Source organism: Dipodomys spectabilis, unplaced genomic scaffold (genome assembly GCF_019054845.1).
Source record: "Dipodomys spectabilis isolate Male_0828 unplaced genomic scaffold, ASM1905484v1 ptg000019l, whole genome shotgun sequence".
Classification (NCBI taxonomy): Eukaryota; Metazoa; Chordata; class Mammalia; order Rodentia; family Heteromyidae; genus Dipodomys; species Dipodomys spectabilis.
In genome coordinates, this window is record NW_024870696.1 from 421,453 (window position 1) to 441,119 (window position 19,667).

At 41.2% G+C, this 19,667-nt stretch overlaps 1 protein-coding gene across 1 annotated transcript; it reads left to right on the forward strand.

The window, feature by feature from the left end:
- The first annotated feature begins 1,376 nt into the window (after positions 1 to 1,376).
- LOC122103747 (tRNA-splicing endonuclease subunit Sen15) lies at positions 1,377 to 19,258 on the forward strand. The gene is made up of 5 exons (XM_042674368.1): positions 1,377 to 1,536; positions 3,661 to 3,742; positions 4,035 to 4,170; positions 17,303 to 17,444; positions 17,955 to 19,258. Exons 1-5 carry the CDS (start codon positions 1,402 to 1,404, stop codon positions 17,973 to 17,975), a joined length of 516 nt encoding a protein of 171 aa, XP_042530302.1. The 5' UTR covers positions 1,377 to 1,401; the 3' UTR covers positions 17,976 to 19,258.
- The last annotated feature ends 409 nt before the right edge of the window (positions 19,259 to 19,667 follow it).

Sequence of the window (19,667 nt, forward strand, 5' to 3'; positions counted from 1 at the left end):
ATGCTACTGCTTCTATAAATAACATCATCTGAATGGATTTAGATCTTTAGGAGTCAGAAAGGCAGATCTATTCTTTTCTAATTACTTTAATGCCAGTGTTCAGTGCTTAAGGAACCTGGTTATTTCAGCACTATTTTCTTTGTGGGATTGTAGCTACTCTGTAAAAGCTAAAGTTAATGATTCAATTGAAATCCAATACATTCTAGGGCAGTTTATAAGTCCTAATGTGTGACTTTTCCTTTTGTTCCTTTTAATGCATTCAAGGCTGTTTTTCAACAGTTTGAAATAGCACAAGCTCTTATGAGTTACTCTTCTAAAAATTTGTGATACTGGATTTCTTCATCAAATTTGGTAACATTTTGTTCACTATTTTTTCGTTTTTTTCTGACCCATTCTTTTCTTTTTCTGTTATTAACATGTGATGCATTGCTTAAGATCGCGTAGCACATCTCCAAGGATTCCCCCCCCCCCCCAATTATTTTTACTTTGTTGTTCACCTTAGATAGCATCGTTCCCTTACTTCTTTCTCTGTAGTCTCAGCTGTTAAAACTGCCCAATGAACTATTTCTGAAAGTATAATTTTCAGTAGCAGAATGGCCGTCAAGTTCTTATCTGTTGACATTCTCTATTTTGTCCAGCTTTCCATCCATGGACAACATGCTTCACCTCATTGAGGTGACATGAATCCTTATGTCTCGCTTCGACGGCAGATTCTTAGATGATCGTGTTTCGAAGAATTTCTCTTCCACCTGGAATTGTGAATAACTTGTTTTTAGGCCGGTATTGGGGCTTGAACTCAGGGCCTGGGCACGGTCCCAGGTTCTACCACTTAAGCCACGGCTCCACTCCCGGCTTCTCACGCTTCGGACTTCGAGAGCTACTTCTTGCTGGGATTCACCTAACGGCCGCCGAGCCGCCCCTGGGCGCTCCGCCTGTCCCTCCATGGTCTCCCCATTTCACACGCAGTGACCCCCACCGCGCCCAGCTGCCCACGCGCCCCGCGCTGGCCCCGGGCCGGCAGGCTCCCGGGGTGGCTCCCGGCGGGCGCTCGGCTCCCGGGGTGGCTCCCGGCGGGTGGCGCCGGCTCCCCCCGGCTGCGGGACCGGGGAGTCCGGGGCCCAGGCCGGGCGAGGGCGAGGCGGACGCGAGCTACCCACGTTCCCCAGAGCAGCCGGGCCGGAGGGGGCTGCGGCCTCTCCTAACCCTTTCACACCCCCGTGCGCTCAAGACGCGAGCACCGCGGAGTGCAAAGGCCTAGAGAACGTTCTGGAAGGAGCGGCTGGTGGGGGCGTCCCGGGCAAACCCGCGGCGGCGGCGGCCGCGGCGGCGGAAGAGCGGCACGGCGGCGCGCGCGCCCGGCTTCCGGCCGGGTCCGGGTCGCGGAGCTCCGCGCGGGCCAGCATGGAGGAGCAGGTCGGTTCCGAGCCGGCTCCTGGTGGCGGTGGCGGCGCGGACCCTGGAGGCGGTGGCGGGGGTGGCGACGGCGGCGCTCCCCCGTGGGCCCCCGAGGACGCCTGGATGGCCACGCACCCTAAGGTCAGCGGCGGGAGGCGAGGGCGGCCCCGGCCCCTTTCTCAGGCGGAACTCGCGGGTCGCGGTCCCCCTGCGACCCGCGGACGCGCGGCGGTGCGCACCGGCCTCCGCCGACGGGCGCGCGCCACCCGCGGCGGCGGGGTTGACCCCGAACTCCTCTCTCCACACGGACACCCCAAAGCCGAACACCCCGCTTGCTTCTGTTTTGTTACCCAGACAGAGCAAAGCCGCGGCGGTGTGTGGTCGTGGGCCGGGCCTCCGAGTCCGTGAGGAGCCAAGCTTCAGCCCGGCTCGGCGTGCGCCTCGTCCCGCGTCGGTGCAGTGGGTTCCTGCCCAAGGCGGGGTGTGTTTTCCCCAGTAGCAGGCAGGTAGCCCCGACCCTGCTGCTGCTTGGGACATGGCCACCGGCAGTGAGTTGGTGCTGAGTTATAGAGGTGATGGGATCTGTCAGGAATCTTGCAGACTGGACCAGTGCGTTGTTAAAACGGCACTCGCTCCCCACCCCCGTCATAGAGTAATAACCTATAAATCCAACAAAAAGAACCAAAACTTGAAAAAAATCAAGTCCATAGTGAATTTGTTTTTCAGCTTCATTTGCTTGATTTTTTTTTTTTTTTTTTTTTGTCTCCCTACTCTCTTTCAGACCTCTAAAAAAGAAACAGTAGCATGGAAATGTTTAGTGCCTTAAAAAGAAAATACCAGCTGAGGGCTGGTGGCTCACACCTTTAATTCTAGCTATTCAGGTTTGGGTTCAAAGCCATCATTTCAGGAAAGTCTTTGTGACTCTACCCTCTATTATTAATCATCCAAAAGCTATAAATTGGAGCTGTGGCTCAAGTGGTAGAGCTCTAGTCTTGAGCAAAAAAGGGCAGAGACAGAGCCCAGGCTCTGAATTCGAGCCTCAAAAAAAAATCCAATTAACTTAAAAAAAAATAAAAAAAATGGATGAGTTCTCAGTTCTGCACTTTTGTCAATGTGAAAATTGCTCAGTAAAATAAATCTAGTACAATGACATTCGATTTATCATCCTTATACACAGGTTAATGGTTTGTAATTTACACTTTTAGTTTGCACACAAAACCTTGCAACCTGGGACATTAACATTATTTTTCAAACACATTTTCTGACTCGAGTAGTCAACTCAGCATGGCTCTCGGGCATTGGTGCCTTTGCCATGAAGCTGATGGGGAAAGATGACATCACAGCTGCCACATAGAGGTCATAGTTCATCCAATTAACCCTTTATATCCATCTGGTCACTGATGTATCTTTAAAATTCAACAAGGACAAAATTGCCTATGCTCACGAGTGAGTGACACTAGGAATGGTATTTTGGCAGCCTCTCTACACGCAACTAAGAAGCTAGGGAAATAGAAGCTCCCTACTAACATGTCCCAACAAAAACATGATTAAAATTTGTGTCTTTTCTGTGGATGGATTTCTTTGCAGGCTCTTGAATATGTGTGCCTTATTTCCACCTTCGTGTGAAAGTGCTCTACTTCTCTGTACTCAAACCATGCATGTCCTGCAGGACATGAAACATTCAATATCCAGGCCCCCCGAGTAGCATTACCTTTGACCTGTGGACATGTTTTTCTCCCCATTCACATGTGCTAATCATATACGATTATTTCTCAAACACATTAAGTACAGATCTTTATAAGGTCCATTGGGTATCCTCAGATTCAACCATTTTTAGACTGAAATGATTTGAAAACAATGTTGCGTTTGTAATGAAAGTATACAGGATTTTTTCTTAAATAATACAACTATTAACATAGTATTTGCATTGTATTGGTATTATATGGAACCTAGAGAGGGTTTGAAGTTTACAGGAATATATTAAATACAAATACTACAGAGATGAACATTCTTGAGTTCTGGTATTAGTAGTGGTGGTGACGGTGGGGGGAGGCTAGATCTATTCAACGGATACTGGAGGGAAGACTAAACAATTAGAGATTCTTTACAACGATTGGATCTTATATTGCCTTGTAACTTCCACTAAATCAGGAAGATATTTTTATTATCACAATGATGATATATGTGTGTATTCAGCGAATACATCATTGAAAAATATTGAAAGGTTCTTCCTTCCCTATTTGACAATTACATTTTTATTTTCAGTACTTAGAAATGATGGAACTAGACATAGGAGATGCCACTCAAGTATACATTGCATTCTTGGTTTACCTGGATCTCATGGAGAGTAAGTTCTTTGTTTATATTATTTGATTTTTGAGGCCATGCTGGGGACTTGGGAACTGGGATGGAATATAGCATTGTCGACACATAATAAGCAGTCATTTTTGCATTTGTTATGAGTTTTGCCAATTAATTTCACATTCTTCATTCCTTTATATTGGGAATAACTATGTAGCAGAAAAGCTAGAAAAGTAAAGAGAGAAGATAATATTTATGAGTGGTACCAAGTTTGGGTAGAGCTTGCAATTTTTGTTTGCTTTTAACAACCGTGATTGTCCACTCTGACTCTGTTTTAGGTAAAAGTTGGCATGAAGTGAATTGTGTGGGATTACCAGAACTGCAGCTCATCTGTCTAGTCGGTACTGAGGTAGAAGGGGAAGGGTTACAGACGGTGGTGCCTACTCCAGTCTCGGCTTCTCTCAGCCATCACAGGTGAGTGGATGATTTTTTTTTTTGTTTAATTGTGGATGATTTTAGTTGAACAGGTCCTTCGGGGAATAGGAAACAAGAATAGGCAAGACTTCTGATTTGGGCATTCTCTCTTCCTAGCTCTGAGGGAAGCCAGCTGCCATGTGAGCTAGCTACAGAAAGTAGCAAAGACAAAGTGATTCCTGATGAAGCAAGAGTGTTGAAGGATGCTGGGAGAGCTCATGAGTGTAGCTAAAGAGCATAGTATTCAGCTGGAAGCCACATACCTGGAGGTTGGGCTATAGAAAGAAAGGACATATAGAAACTTGGGTTCTTCTTGGATGAGTATAAACATGGAGTTAGAGAGCAGAGCACTGAAATTCTGGCATGAATAGCTTTGAGGAATACCTGGTTTTCCTTTGCATAGCCTTGCAAATTGGAGAAGTTCATTGAGACATGTTCTAAAGGCAAAGGTAACTCACCATGAATAGAAATTTTTTTTTTCCTGAAGACGGCAAACAATTTTTGCTCAATAATAAGGCATCTATAAAAGTAAATTTGTTCTTTGTTCACATTTTTTTTTTTTGAGGTCCGGTCATGGGGCCTGAACTCTGGGCTGGGCGCTGTCCCTCAGCTCTTCAGCTCAAGGCTAGTGCTCTACCACTTAAGCCACAGCGCCACTTCCGGCTTTTTTCTTTTTGCTTATGTGGTGCTGAGGAATCAAACCCAGGGCCTCAGGCATGCAAGGCAAGCGCTCTACCACTGAGCCACCTTCCCAGCCCATAAACAAGTGATTTTTTTTTTTTTGTCGGTCATGGGGCTTGAACTCTGGGCCTGGGCGCTGTCCCTCAGCTCTTCAGCTCAAGGTGAGCGCTCTACCACTTGAGCTACAGCTCCACTTCTTTGTTCACTTTCTAAATGTAGGTTTTGGGATAATATTTCTTACATGTTAGTGGCTTCCTTATGTTTGACTTAGTTTTGGGAGAACATACTGATTATGTCAGTCACAAGAGAAATATCCCAGCACTGAATGCTAGCTTAGAAAATAAAATTTCTTTCTTGGTAATTGTTGGATGGGATCTAGTAAGAATGGAATTATCCTTTCTTATATGTTGGGACTGTCTCCACTTACTTCTTACTAGGTAATTGAATTACAATCAATGGAGATCTGACAAGAACTTTACAGTGTCATGGGCGGGTTGTACATGTCTGGACCACACTAAGGTCAGAAAGAATCTCCTAAAGGTTGTGAGAGTCTGTGTTCTAATAGGACAGCTGCAGGCAGTTAAGTATGGTCACCTGCCCAGCCTGCTGTCTGGTCAGAGAAGGCACTCACTAATATTGCCTTAAGGCAGTGAACACAAGTAAATGAACAACCCAGGAGAGAAGAATTGAGGATGAAATGAGGTGGGAAAGGTTTTTTGGATTATGAAGCCATTGCTATCTTAATTTGTTTTGCAGTTGCAGACAGCTGTTTAATAACAGCATTTTAAGTGTCTCTTTGTACTCATGCATATGAGCTTCCTTGAGTAGAAGCTTAGAGATGGACATGTGGCATTTATATCTACATCTTTGCTGTTTATTGCTAAAGTGTTTCTTTTAAAAGGATTGTTACTACTTACACAGGTAGTGCTTAACATTTTCATGGAATAGGAGAGGAGATATGCTGTATGTGTGACTGGAAGAAATTCTCAATGTGGTTTCTCTTTTCTGTGTAATCCAGCTTACTATGGAGGTGATATAAGAGAATCAAGGTTAAAGGCCACGCCTTGAAAGAAGTTAGAAGTTAGCAAGACCCTATCTCAAAAAAACAAGACAGGAGCTAGGCACTGGTGGCTCACTCCTGTAATCCTAGCTACTCAGGAGGCTGAGATCTGAGGATCTTGGTTCAAAGCCAACTTGGGCAGGAAAGTCCATGAGACACTTCAGTAAAGTGGCGCTGTTGCTTAAGTGGTAGAGTGCAGGGACAGCGCCTGAGCTCAGAGTTCAATCCCCACGACCACCCCCCCCCCCCCAAAAAAAAAAAAGGAATACAAGTACACTCCTGTAATCTCAGCTTCATAGAAAGTCTAGGTGGTAAAGATGGGCATGGTCATGCTTATTCAGATAAAAAGTACAAGACCCTATCTAAAGAAATAAAGCAAAAAGAGGGGAAGTCATGGCCATGAGTTCAAACCTTAATACTGCCACTGCCCAAAAAGCATAGTTAATACAGTTTAATTCAGATTATATAAATAGTTTCTGTGACTAAATTAAGAAAAAGCAATCTAGTGGAAAACATGGGCAAAGAACAGGGAGGAGGCTACAATGCTTGATAAGAAATGTACTCATTATCTTGCCCATGTAATTGTAACCCCTCTGTACAGTATTTTCACAATAAAATAAGAAAAAAAAAACAGTAGATGAAAATGGAAAAAAAAGAATATGAACAGGCAATTCACAGAAAAGGAACTCAAACACACAAACATTATTTATCATGAAGCTCATACAAATCTACAACTTGCCAATCTTAACTTGTCCTAATTTGATAGGCACCTCTGAGGTTTCATATTTTTACTGCTCAACAGAAAGGAGGTACTTTATTTATTGGAATAGGGTACAGCTAGCAACATGATGTTGGAGCAAATCAGAAGAAGTTGTTTCCTCAGCCTGTGAAGAAAGATGTCTTTACCAGGGCTCCAGACTTGGCATACAATAGGGGCAGGTTGAGACTTCAAGAGTGCCCTGTTCCACTTCACCATTGCGTGTCTACCTCACTCTCAGAGCTGAGACAAAAATATGCTTTATTTGTGTCCCTGTGTTTTCAAGTAGTTTTAAAAACACATATGTCACCCCAAGGTCTGTCACTCTTAGAGCTATTCCTACTTTACTGTTGTTTTTAAAATCTGTTGTAAAATAAAGCCAGACACAGAAAACTACCCAATTGTAAGAAGTGGCGGAGGAGGCAACAATACTCAATAGGAAACGTACTTATTACCTTGCTCATGTAACTGTAACCCCTCTGTACAGCATTTTTACAATAAAAAAGTACAAAAAAAAGAAGTAGCCTGTGAGTGAGACTTATACATATTATCAAGAATATTAGTGTTGGGAGGGGGGGGAGAGGATGGGAAGGGATGGGAAGGGGAAACAAAGGAGGAGGCTACAATGCTTGATAAGAAATGTACTCATTATCTTGCCCATGTAATTGTAACCCCTCTGTACAGTATTTTCACAATAAAAAATTAAAATTAAAAAAAGAATATTAATGTTATATTAACAGGTGTCCTATTAGAAGCGTATTACCTGCTGCCTACACCATGGCTCACAGCTGTAGAATACTCTCCTGAGCTATGCTGCTTAGCTCCTTGAATGTGGGGAATGGGTTGTTGGTTTGTTTTTTTCTGTTGTTGTGGTTGTTGTTGTTCTGTTTTGCTTTGTTTTTCTTTTTTGTACTGGTCTTAGAGCTTGACCTCAGGGTTTGGGCACTATCCATCCATGAGCATTTTTGCTCAAGGCTAGTGCTCTGCTATTTGAAGTATAGCTCCACTTCTGGCATTTTTGGTGGTGAATTGGAGCTAAGAGTCTCATGGGCTTTTCTGCCTAGGCTGGCTTTCAGTTCTCAGATTTCAGCCTCCTGAATAGCTAGGATTACAGGTGTGAGCCGCCCAGGGTTTGCTGGGAGTTCTTTTAATGCTCTGTGTTCCTTGAGAATATTTGAGACAGCATGTTTGTTAATGGGGAAGCTGGGTAGCATACAGTATCCAAGAGGAGATGGTTGGGCTGGAGGGGCAGTTTCATTCTATTCATAGAGAGCATGAAGGCCTGCCAGCCTTTATGGATGCTTCCGAGTTCTAGGATATGTTATTTGTGAATCTGGGCTGAACTATCACTTATGTTAAGTACAACTTAGTTATAAAATGTTCCTTCATGAAGACTAGTCACCCTACTTTCACCTAAAGCCATTTCAGTGGCTGTGGGCTGTCTGTCACACGAGTGGCAGCCTGGCCCCTGGATCTGCATGGCTCATTCTTTCCATGACTTGTTTTACAACTCTTCTGTGGCATGCACCCACTCCTTACAAGGCGCTCACTCTAAGCAGTGTTTAGTGTAACCGTGTCCCTATCTCCATGTGCTTTAGGAATGTCAAAACAGTTTTTCTGTCCGTGTCACATGGCTTTTCCCAAATTGTGGATTTGTTTACTTAGTTTCTGGCACGAGTGCAGACAGATCCTGTTACAGGGTGAATGTGTGTTTGAATAGCCGGGAGTATGTATGATCACAGTTAAAACAATTTGTCATATTTTTCAAGTGTCAGAAGGTCCTGTATACACTAGTTCTAGAAATATTGATTTAATGCTAATTGCCACTCTCCAGTGAGCGAATAAAATTGGCAAAGTGCCCATTTCTGATTGTTGATGGGAATATTATGGAGTATAAGGTGATTAGTTGCTAGGGTTTCCTGAGGGCAATGCCACATCTTTTTTCCCCCTCAACTAAAAACATTTACTAAAGCTAATATAAATAATTTTTAGTATGCAGTATATGTGTCTGGATGGTAAATCCTGTGGAAAGCACCTTGGACTATTTTCTACCTAAGGCAATCTGAGAAGCCCATGAATAACCTTGACAAATGTCGCTGGAAGTAAAGCACATTTCCCCAGATACAACAGTCACATGAAATCAAAGTCACAGGGTTGCAGAGTCCAGAGGTAAAACACATCATAAACAACATACATAGTTTATGTTCAGATAGCTTCTCTTTGGGCTAGCCTGCCATTGCTGTTTGTGGAGAGAGACCTATTACACCAAAGTTAGGAAAGTAGTATGACAGATTTCTAAAGTGGAATTAGTATTGCAGGTAGCTATTAATGTGACAGGATCTTAAATGACTTATACCATGATCCAATTTATGAGCAAAAACAATTTTATTTATTTATTATTTTAAATACATTTTTATTGCAAAAATACTATACAGAAAGGTTACACTTACATGAGCCATGTAATGAGTACATTTCCTGTCAAGCATTGTTACCTCCTCCTTTGTTTTTCCCCTACCATCCCTTTCCTCCCACCTCCACAACTACACTCCCCCCACTCTTCTGCTCACCCCCACCCCACCTGCCTAAGTTGTAAAGTTTGTTTTTCAACATAGTGTCTTGTACTTGTCATTGTTAAAATGAGTCAATCTGTATCCCTATTTAAGCATTTTGTTTTTCCTTCCCCTCCTCAAGCTAGAGAACTATATATACAAGATGCAGGACACTGACATCTAATACAGTGAAAATGGGTTATACCGTGGGGTAGGAACATACAAAGAAACAAAAAAAAATCACAGGATACATTACAAATATGTTAGGAACAATAGCAAGAAAGAAAAAAACCGCTTGTGTCCCTAGCTTGGGGTTCATTTCGCTTAACATCATCTTATCTAGTCATATGTACATAGCTTTTGATCTTTTCTGCTTGTCCCAGATATATACTAGTTATTGCAAATAGGGGAAACCATAGGACCTATGTTTCTTTAGGCCTGGCTTACTTAATATAATTTTTTCAAGTCTTCCCATTTCCTAACAAATGGGGCAATGTCATTCTTTCTGATGGAGGCATAGAATTCCATTGTGTGTGTGTGTGTGTGTGTGTGTGTGTGTGTGTGTGTGTGTGTGTATCACATTTTCTTGATCCATTCAACTACTGAGTGGCATCTGGGTTGGTTCCATATCTTAGCTATGATAAATAATGCTGCAATAAACATAGTTGTGTTGGTAGAATGGAAGAAAGAAAGCCTCTTCAGTAAATGGTGCTGGCAAAATTGGTTAAATACCTGTAGAAAACTAAAGTTAGATCCTTATTTATCACCCTGCACCAGAATCAAATCCAAATATCTCAAAGACCTCGATGTCAAAGCAGACACCCTGAAAACATTACAGAATGGAATAGGAGAAACCCTAGGTCTCCTAGGCACAGGCCGAAATATTCTCAATAGAGACTCAGAAACACAACAAATCCAAGAAAGATTGGACAAATGGGATTGCATGAAGCTGCAGAGCTTCTGCATGGCAAAGGACATAGCTAGCAAGATCAATAAAAAGCCTACAGATTGGGAGAAGATTTTCACTAGCCATACAACGGACAAGGGTCTCATATCTAAAATATACCTGGAACTCAAAAAAATCCCCCAACAACAAATCTTCAAAGAAACAACTGCCCAATAAATAAGTGGGCTAAAGACTTAAAGAGAAAGTTCTCTGAAGAGGAAATAAGAATGGCCAATAGACATATGAAGAAATGCTCAGCCTCTCTAGTCATAAAAGAAATGCAAATCAAAACAACATTGAGATACCACCTCACCCCAGTTAGAATGGCTATAATCAAGAACTCTAATAACAACAGATGCTAGAAGGGATGTGGCCAGAAGGGAACCCTACTGCATTGTTGGTGGAAATGTAAACTTGTTCAACCACTTTGGAAAGTTGTATGGAGGTTCCTCAAAAGACTCCACATAGAGCTCCCCTATGACCCAGCAATCCCACTTTTGGGCATAAATGATCACAAACAAGACCACACTAAAGCAATTTTATTTTTGATTTCTGGCTCCCAGTGGTTGCCCTCCCCCCATGGCCACATGCCACCTCTCGGTTCCAGTGCCAGCAGTGCCTGCAGTGAGAGTTGACATACTTTAAACTTCTCTTTGGTTGTGTGTGTGTGTGAAAACTTGTGAAATGAAGTGTGTTATACAGTTATAACATCTAGAAATGGCTTCGATTTTATTCTAAATGGTCCGTACATCGCCTTGGTCAGAAAGGATGGTAGTTCTTTTCTTTAATAATCTGCTGTTTTCTAATTGGGATGAAGAGTACATGCCCATGAATACACATGCATGTATGCATGCATGCATGCATGCACACATGCACATATATGTTTGTGCACACATACACACGTGCACACACACATTTGTGGTATGTGTTGTTTTTTGGTGATTAGTAACCTCAAACATTTTATCTGACAAAGTTATTCCAGGTGTCCTCTTTCTAGACAAGGCTTCCCATCTGAGTATTATTCCTCAAATTACGAGAAAACTCCATCATCTTTACACCAAATTGCTCTTTTGCTAGATACCATAAAAGCTAAAAGTCTGTAAGAATTTTTGTCATTTGGTACTATTAAGACTCTTGACAAGATTATAATTACATAAATTTTAGCTGGATATGGTGGCTCACACCTGTAATCTAAGCTACTTTGGAGGTGGAGATTAGGAGGATCATTGTTTGGAGATAACTTGGGCAAAATGTTAGCAAGACTCCATCTTAAAAAATAAGCTTGGTTGGGTTGGAGATGTGGCTCAGTTGATAGAGCACTATCCAGTGAGTAAAAGCATTAGGTACTAAGTTCAAGTCCTGGTCATGTACCTAAAAAAAATAAAAGCTTGGCAGTCCCAGCTACATGGACTGGGAGGGCATAGGTAGCAGGAACATAGTCCTCGTTGGCCTGGACAAATGCAGGACTGTATCTAAATATTAACTTTAAATTAAAAAGGGCTGGAGTTATGGTGGAGTGCAAACACAAGACTCCAAGGTTAAGCCCTAGTACTGCCAGAAAAGCCCCACAAAACCCCAACAACATAAAGAGATCAGTAAAAGAAATTTATTCATCAAGTGAAGTAAAACCGCTGAATATACATGGGTAGGCCTCCTGGCCTGAGATTTACTTACGGCAACACTTACCTTACGCCAAGATATATGGTATTCTGCTGTCTCCCTTTCTTCCACTTTCCAGCGAGGGAGTATGGGCCCATTCTTCATCACATTTAATTTCTCCACGATTTTTAAACATTGCCACGGTTTAAAGGGAAAAAATGCCTACTGTTTTTCTTATTTTAAAAATCTCGTTGTCTGCGCTATCCCAGTTCCTTCCACAGTCATCAGACATAATAGAAATGGACCAGTTACTCACTGCAGCATCGATAGCATTGGTGTTTCATGAGAAGAAAAGACTTGATATTTTAAACAGTCAGCTAGGTAGGGAAAATTAACATTCTATTGGCTATTTGTGAACTAAAATAGCATGTCAGTAAAAATATTACAAATATCTGTAATTATGCTTCTTTTTGAACAGTAAATTAAAACAGTCTGCAGGCCCTTTCTCTTATTTATATTCACATCTTAAGCAGCCTTATCCACTTCCATGGTTTGAAACACCACCGAAATGCTGATGACTACAATTTGTATCTGCATGTGAGATCTTCCGTCAATGTTAGACTCATTTAACCTCACTGTGATCTGAAGCATCTCAAGTTAGCATGTCCAAAAGGGACTCATGCTTTCCCAGCACCTCTTCTCTGTGTGGGTTTTCCTGACTATCACTCTTGAAGGGACTCTATGCAGTAGTTTAAAGTAGTGTGCACCTGCTTGCCTAAAACTGACTTAGATTCAGGCTGAGCATGTAGGGCAAGCTTCCATTCCCGGGAAGCTCTTTGGAACTGATACATTTTTCACCTATGCTGGACAGTGTCTGTTTCAACCCCTCTGTTACCCTGTGACTGATTTTATGTGAGTGCTGTGCCTGCAGAAATGTGCTTTACTTCCATGAGCATCTGTCAGAGTTGTTTATAGACTCCTTCCAGTCCCTTAGCAGAAAACAGTCTAAGGTGCTTTCCACAGGCATGGACTGCCCACACACATACACTGATAGGTATTTTATAACACAAACTAAAAATTATTTATGTTAGCTTTAGAAAGCACTTTTGGTTTTTAATTTAAAAAATTTGGGGAGGATACTGGGGTTTGAATTCAAGGCCTCACTCTTAGTACTCAGGTGCTACTTAAGCCATGCTGCAAGTTCTTTTTGCTTTTGCAATTTAAATGATGTTTATAACCAGATCAGCCTGGATTATACTCCTTCTGTTTACACTAACTTTAGCTAGGATGACAAAACACACCACTGTGCCTTGCTTTTTATTGGTTTAGTTGGAGTCTCATAAACTTTTTGCTCAGACTGGCCTTGAACAATGATCCTCCAGATCTCACTCTCCTGAGTAGCAAGGATTATAGATGTGAGCCACCTTGAAAGTATTTTTAGATAAGAGAAAGCAGATCTTTCCCATAAAACATTAGCAGCTAATCACTTCACATTCTGTTTTGTTGTTTGTTTTTGTTTTGGTCAGTCATGGGACTTGAACTGAGGGCATGGGCACTGTCCCTGAACTTTTGTGCTAAAAGCTAGTGCTCTACCACTTTGAGCCACAGCTCTGCTTCTGGTTTTCTGGTGGTTAATTGGAGATAAGAGTCTCACAGATTTTTTTCTTCAGGCTAGCTTCAATTCATCCTCACATCTCTGTCTCTAGTAGCTAGGATTACAAGTAAGAGCCAGTGGTACCCAGTTTTTTCCTCATATTTTTACCAGCATAATTTTCTTACAAACACTGATGAACAGCAATTAGCATTAAATCAATGCTACCAGAAAGACTAATATGTACAAGATCTTCTGAGACTTGAAAAGTAAGACAATATATATTAGCAATGTTCCTGCCTTGCCTTTAAGTTAAATTCTTTTCCTGCTACATTCACCTTACCCCTTTCCTTCTTTTTCTCTGCTGTCTTGGCAAAGGACTGTATTACTGGTGGAACCAAGTTCCTTCTCAACAATACCAGAGATAAGATACTCTAAGCTATGGGACTTAATATTATAATGGTACATATTTTCTTGAAGGATACCTAATATTATTTCCCTTTTGCTCAAAAATGTTTCCATTCCTTGAAAGTATAATATTTATTGTAAGTTTATTATTTGAGACTTAAGTCTAACAACTGGTGAAGTGACTTCATCATGCTACAATCTCTTCATACAAGGGTATGTTCTCACCCCACATCTTGTTGCTTGCTGGTAAGACCTCCAATTCTGGAAACTTCTTTCAGTAGACACAGCAGTATTCTTTGTCTTACCCTTATAAAACTACCAAGGAGGTAGCAATTTGTTTTAGCAGAATGACTTTTCACTGAGGGAATAGCTGTTCAGGCACCTTGTTGAGCAGATCCCCTTGTGATTTCAGCTGCCTTGCTTTCGTTTTTTTCTTTTAAACTAGGAAAGCATTGGTATGACTTCAAGGAGGCAATCTGTTACCTGAGATGGGCCTTTAGTACTGGGCCTGCGGGTGGACCTGGCTTCTTCCGTGTCTCCAGTACTGAGTTCAGCTTTCACTGTATGATGGGTGTCATTCAGCCGCATCATCATGAAGCAAACCAGGGAACCAGTCCTTTTTATAGATATGGCCACAGCCTGTGTCATTCTGACCACAGCATTTAACTAACTTGGACACTAGCAAAATAGCGTGAACTTTGTGATTGTATTTTCTTCAGTCTTGTTCTCAGATTGGTTATGTTAAGCTTTAGAACTGCCCCTTGTTGCTGCCAATCAGCAGCTATGATGAATATTGATATTTTTTTCTTTAAATGAGATTTTTTTCCCTTGAGATTCAACTCAGTGAAAAATTCAAATTCTTAATAAATATATGTGATCTTTTGTCATGTAGATTTCTGTGATTTCTAAATTGAGATTACAAATTTATTGGGAATTAAGTGAGATTATAATCTTCTGGTGATCTTTCTACCATCTTGATATCTTTATACTCTTGTAGGATTTATTAAGTAGAATTTCATAACCTTGTGCTTTTTTGACCATTATTAGTAGTCGATCAGAAAGTACAATCTTCTGACCTAAAGGCATGGTGAACATTTCTTTTACTGTCCTTTCTTTAAATTTTTATGCCTTTTCACATAAAAACAAGCAAAACACTGGGTATTCAGCAAGAATATCCCCTTTAAAAATATATTTTAAAATCCAGTTTCAGTGCTCCAGAAGATTCATTACTCAAGAATACATACACACACACACACACTCCAATATGTGTGTGTGTGTGTGTGTGTGTGTGTGTGTGTGTGTGTGTGTTCATGTTCCAATTTCTACTTCCTATAGAGGGAATCAACAAAGGATATCAGAAGGTATGACTCAGTTATACATTAATGAATTCTACTTTGCAGTATCCACTTTCTTTCATAGCCCTCTATAACACTGACCCAGGATATGAACACATGACTTTGTTTGGCCAATGGGGCATTAGCAAATGTCATAGAAGTAGAAATTTGTTAAGCACAATTGGACTTGCCAGTGTGTTTTACTTGTATTATGGTCACCATCATATAAAGAAACTCAGACTTGCCTTCTTAAAGAGAAGGCTACAAACAGATACCCAACTATTCCAGCTGAGTTGAATCTATCTGACTAAACCTATCTGAGAAAGTTTGAGCAACATCAGTAGAATAACCATGCAATCAATCCACAGAACTGTGAGAAATAATAAATGATTGTTTTTCTTAAGCCATGCATCAACAGGTAACTGATATCCAGAGAATCTGTAAAACTCTACCCTCTCTTCACTGAGGTCTTATCTCTGAAATTAGAGACTGCCTGTAAACTGGGATATAATGTGAAAATACATAGTTTTAGGATGAAGCACTCTTCTTAGGCCTCAAAATTTTACTCTTCCCTTCTCTATCATCATCCAAATCCAGCCCTTGTCACCTTTTAATAGCCTCTGGACAATGGTTCCTCCACCCTGAATCCCAGGTCCAGGGTTTCCAGAGTCAATAGTAGGTCCCAGTGATGGTACATCTGATGCCATTTCTGGGTTAGAAGTAGTTGCTGCCATGGCCTAGATGCAACTGCCATCTTGCCACCTCCTTCTCCCAATGGGAGGAGCCACCATCACGGAGCCATGGAACCCAAGACGGCAGACATGCCAACCCCCCATGGTGAACATTTTTTTTTAATGAGTTTATGTGGTGTCCTGTGAAGGAAACAAAACAATCTTGAATGGGACAAGTGATGAGTCTACAATAAGTATATATGAAAAACAGTGCAGCTGAGCATTGGTAGCTCACACTGGTAATCCTAGCTACTTAGAAGGTTTAGATCTGAGAACTGTGGTTTGAAACCATCCTGAGCAGGAAAGTCAGTGCGACTCTTACCTTCAATTAAGCACCATGTTAGAGAGCTAGTGTGAGCAAAAAAATACTCAGAACCCACACCCTGAGTTCAAGCCCTAGGACAACACACACACACACAGACACACACACGCACGCACGCACGCACGCACACACACACACACACACACACTCTAGACTGGGAAAGATACTAACAAGAAATTTGAGAGGAATTCCGAATGTGCTTAAGTAACAGAGGCAGATAGCTGTTTGTGTTTTCACTGTGAAGATTCCTTGGTAGTTTTCCTCCCACACATTGCCAAGTAGGAAACATGGCCTCAGAGATGGGAACTTCCATTCCATGTTGGACAATGATTTCTCTCAACTCTGGAAACAAAACCCCTTTTACACTCTTGATTTTCAAACCTTAGGGTTTCCCACATGGGTGTTTTGAGAAAGACTGAAAATGTTTTGCTCTTTATACTAAAGAAGTATGCAAACAAATACCATCTGAGAAGAGCAGTGAATGAGATGGAAATTGCTGTCCAAAATGTCTCTATATGCTCCTGAATTCCTATACACCTTACCTTAAGAAAAACACACATATATGTGCATGTATGCACACGCGTACACACACAAACATGTCTCTATCTGTTCTTAAGGAACAAGAAAGTCTATAAAAGCCTAAGTTTCTTAATAGGTTTTACTTTCTTGTCTTTATTGTATTCTCAGCACAGTCTGATTGTTAGGGCTGCAGATACATTGCATACTGAGGAGTAACTGTGGTACATATTGACAGCAGGAGATTTGGATAAACTAGAATTCTTATAGCTCTCAAGATTATGTATCATATTTGTAGAAAAAATAATACAGAGTGGACAGCCTATAGAAATTGATCTTTTTCTATTTAGGTACTGGTTTGCCACTTTTGAAGCAGGAAAATGCTTATTTGTACTAAAATATTTGACTGATAAAATATGCTGTCTTTTAGCAGGTGATACTAATGAAGTTTCTGATTAGTACCTGTGGTTACATTATCTGAATCTCTAAATACATTGCTCATCGATGCTGATATGTGAGGCTTCAGGCAGTGCTGTTCTGTTTTGTCTGTCATTTCCTCCTTCCAGTGTTTCGTTGCCTTGAACTCATCATTACTTGAGTGGTGGCGGCTCCTACATGCATTATGTTTTTGCTTTCAGGATTAGGGAAATCCTGAAGGCATCTCGAAAACTGCAAGGCGATCCAGATCTGCCGATGTCGTTTACCTTGGCCATAGTGGAGTCTGACTCAACAATAGTCTATTACAAGCTCACGGATGGATTTATGCTGCCAGACCCACAGGTCAGTTGAGGTAACTGAGAGTCAACAGTGAACACAGAGAAAAGTACGACATGATTCTAAGCTATTTGTACAATGACTGCTCCTTTTGCCATTTGAAAAACTCGGCAGAAAAGTGTCTATTTTTATACTTCAGAAAACTGGCTGTTTTTTTTTTGCAAAGTAACATCTCCCTAGGTATTTTTGCAAAAATAATTTCATTCTCTTTCTCTGGAGAATGTCATAGTTTTCCAGAATATTTTGTGAAGTCACCATTTATTTAATTATGTAGTGAGTAACTGAAGTGGAATGTAAAGGCCAATAATAGTTTTAATCTAAAGAACACTTCTTAAGAAAATCTGTTAACTGGTTGACATTTTTACAGGAACATTTTAATAAAATATATCATGCATGACATCTTTACACACTTTCTTGGCATAATTGGGATAATTAAATATCTTTCTGATTTTTCTCTTAAGTTACATTCTCTAATAGTGAAAACGTGCATCCTGATCCTTTTTCTTTATGTTGCAGAATATTTCCCTTAGAAGATGACATCTTTGCTTGTCAATGCCTTGTGCTCACAAAAGATTGGATTTGAGACCCATCAGCCTGCTCTAGTTTTTAATCTCAAGATAATCAGGGTAAATATAGCTTGTCCGTCTCATACGTTTTCTTTCTGGAAAAAATTCTCCCAGATAAAAGCATCTGTATTGTCAGAAACAAAGAGTAGTTGCGGTAGAGTGTTCTTACTGGGGATAGTCTGCATTTGTATGCAAGATATGGCAGGTTGTATCAAGAGGAGACAATTCATGTGCTGCCTCTGTCGTCACATGCATAGCTGACCCTGTGAGCTTACTGAAGTTGCCTCCTCTTTCCCTTCTTCAGCCCTTCCTTGCCTTTTAGTCATTTAACCAGCTTGGATTGGCACTTACATGGCTTTAGTCACCTGAAGAATTTACTGGTATCTGCTTTCATTCTCAGTAGACACCGAAGGATAATCTCTGTTTGAATCTTTTTTCTGTTGCACTTTCCTCTTCAATGGACCTTAGATCAGAACTGAAAATACACTCCTCAAGAGTGTAAATGTACATGCATGGATTAGTCAGGACTTCTGATTGCTACCTACAGGAACACTGGGATTTTGTCCCACCACCCTTATTATATCATAGCTACTCTACTGCACGAGATAGAGAAGAGAGTGTCAGCCCTAAAAACATCTTTATTAACTAGACCCAGTCATTCCATTTTTCTTAATCCTCCAATTACGTTGTACAAAGTATGAAAATTATATGCTCAAACATTCTCCAACTAGCATTACTTTTAATAGTCCAAATTGTGAGCCACTTAAAAGATTAGGTCAGGAATTTACACGCTTCCTTAAAGGGCCTTGCAAGCCAGACTATCTGTCCTAATTGCCCAACATTGCTGTTTGTAGCATGAAAACATCCATAGACAATATGTCAACAATGAGTCAGGCTGTGCTATAGTAAATTAGAGCTTTATTTACACATGTGGGCCATCACTTACCATCTCCTACTCTAAGTAGTTAATAAACCCATCTCTGGATAGTACCTTGAATAGTCATTAAAAATGAGGAGTGTATATTATGACAAACATGAGAAAATGTTACAGTGAAAACACTGCAAACTATGAACCTGTGAGTGAATGTGAACATGGCTGCAAATAGCCCCAGCATGTAACAAGAGGATGATAAAGCAAGATTATTACCTGTGGTTATAGTAGCAAGTGTGGCAGGGTAAATGAATAGGTGGCTTTCCTTCTCCAACATTTCAGTGTTTATTTGTATTACTTTTCTAATAAAATGTTACAAAATAGAAAGTGTCCTGAACTCTGTATCCATAGCTGTCATTGCCTAGTGAGATTCACAGCTTAAAACAGCACACACTTAGGATTGCAGTCTGGAGGGTAAATGAGGTGGGCATAGGTTAGTAAGCTGCCTCTGAGCTGTTGACAGAGCCATGGCCTCATTGAAGCTTGGCTGGGGGATGAAAGGTTTGCTGCCTCTCGTGTGTGCTGCTAGCGGTCTTCTTTGTAATGCTCTCTTTTCCCAGAGGTGTGACAGAAGGTCATCCTTGGCTTCTGGCCACATGGGTCTTCCCAGTATAACTCTGCTTTCTCCAAGCCATTAAGGATTAGTTTGGGGAGGATGCACCTTGCCATCCAATGTAATAAAGTCATATGTATCACGTCACCTTTGCCACCTGCCCTGGGCTTAGAGGTCAC

What these genes read in the sequence shown, in the direction of transcription:
- LOC122103747 (XM_042674368.1), top strand. Translation starts at nt 1,402, where the DNA reads ATGGAGGAGCAGGTCGGTTCCGAGCCGGCTCCTGGTGGCGGTGGCGGC. An exon ending in GCTTCTCTCAGCCATCACAG is followed by an intron (nt 4,171 to 17,302) that starts GTGAGTGGATGA and finishes TTTTGCTTTCAG; the next exon opens with GATTAGGGAAATCCTGAAGG. An exon ending in TTATGCTGCCAGACCCACAG is followed by an intron (nt 17,445 to 17,954) that starts GTCAGTTGAGGT and finishes TTTATGTTGCAG; the next exon opens with AATATTTCCCTTAGAAGATG.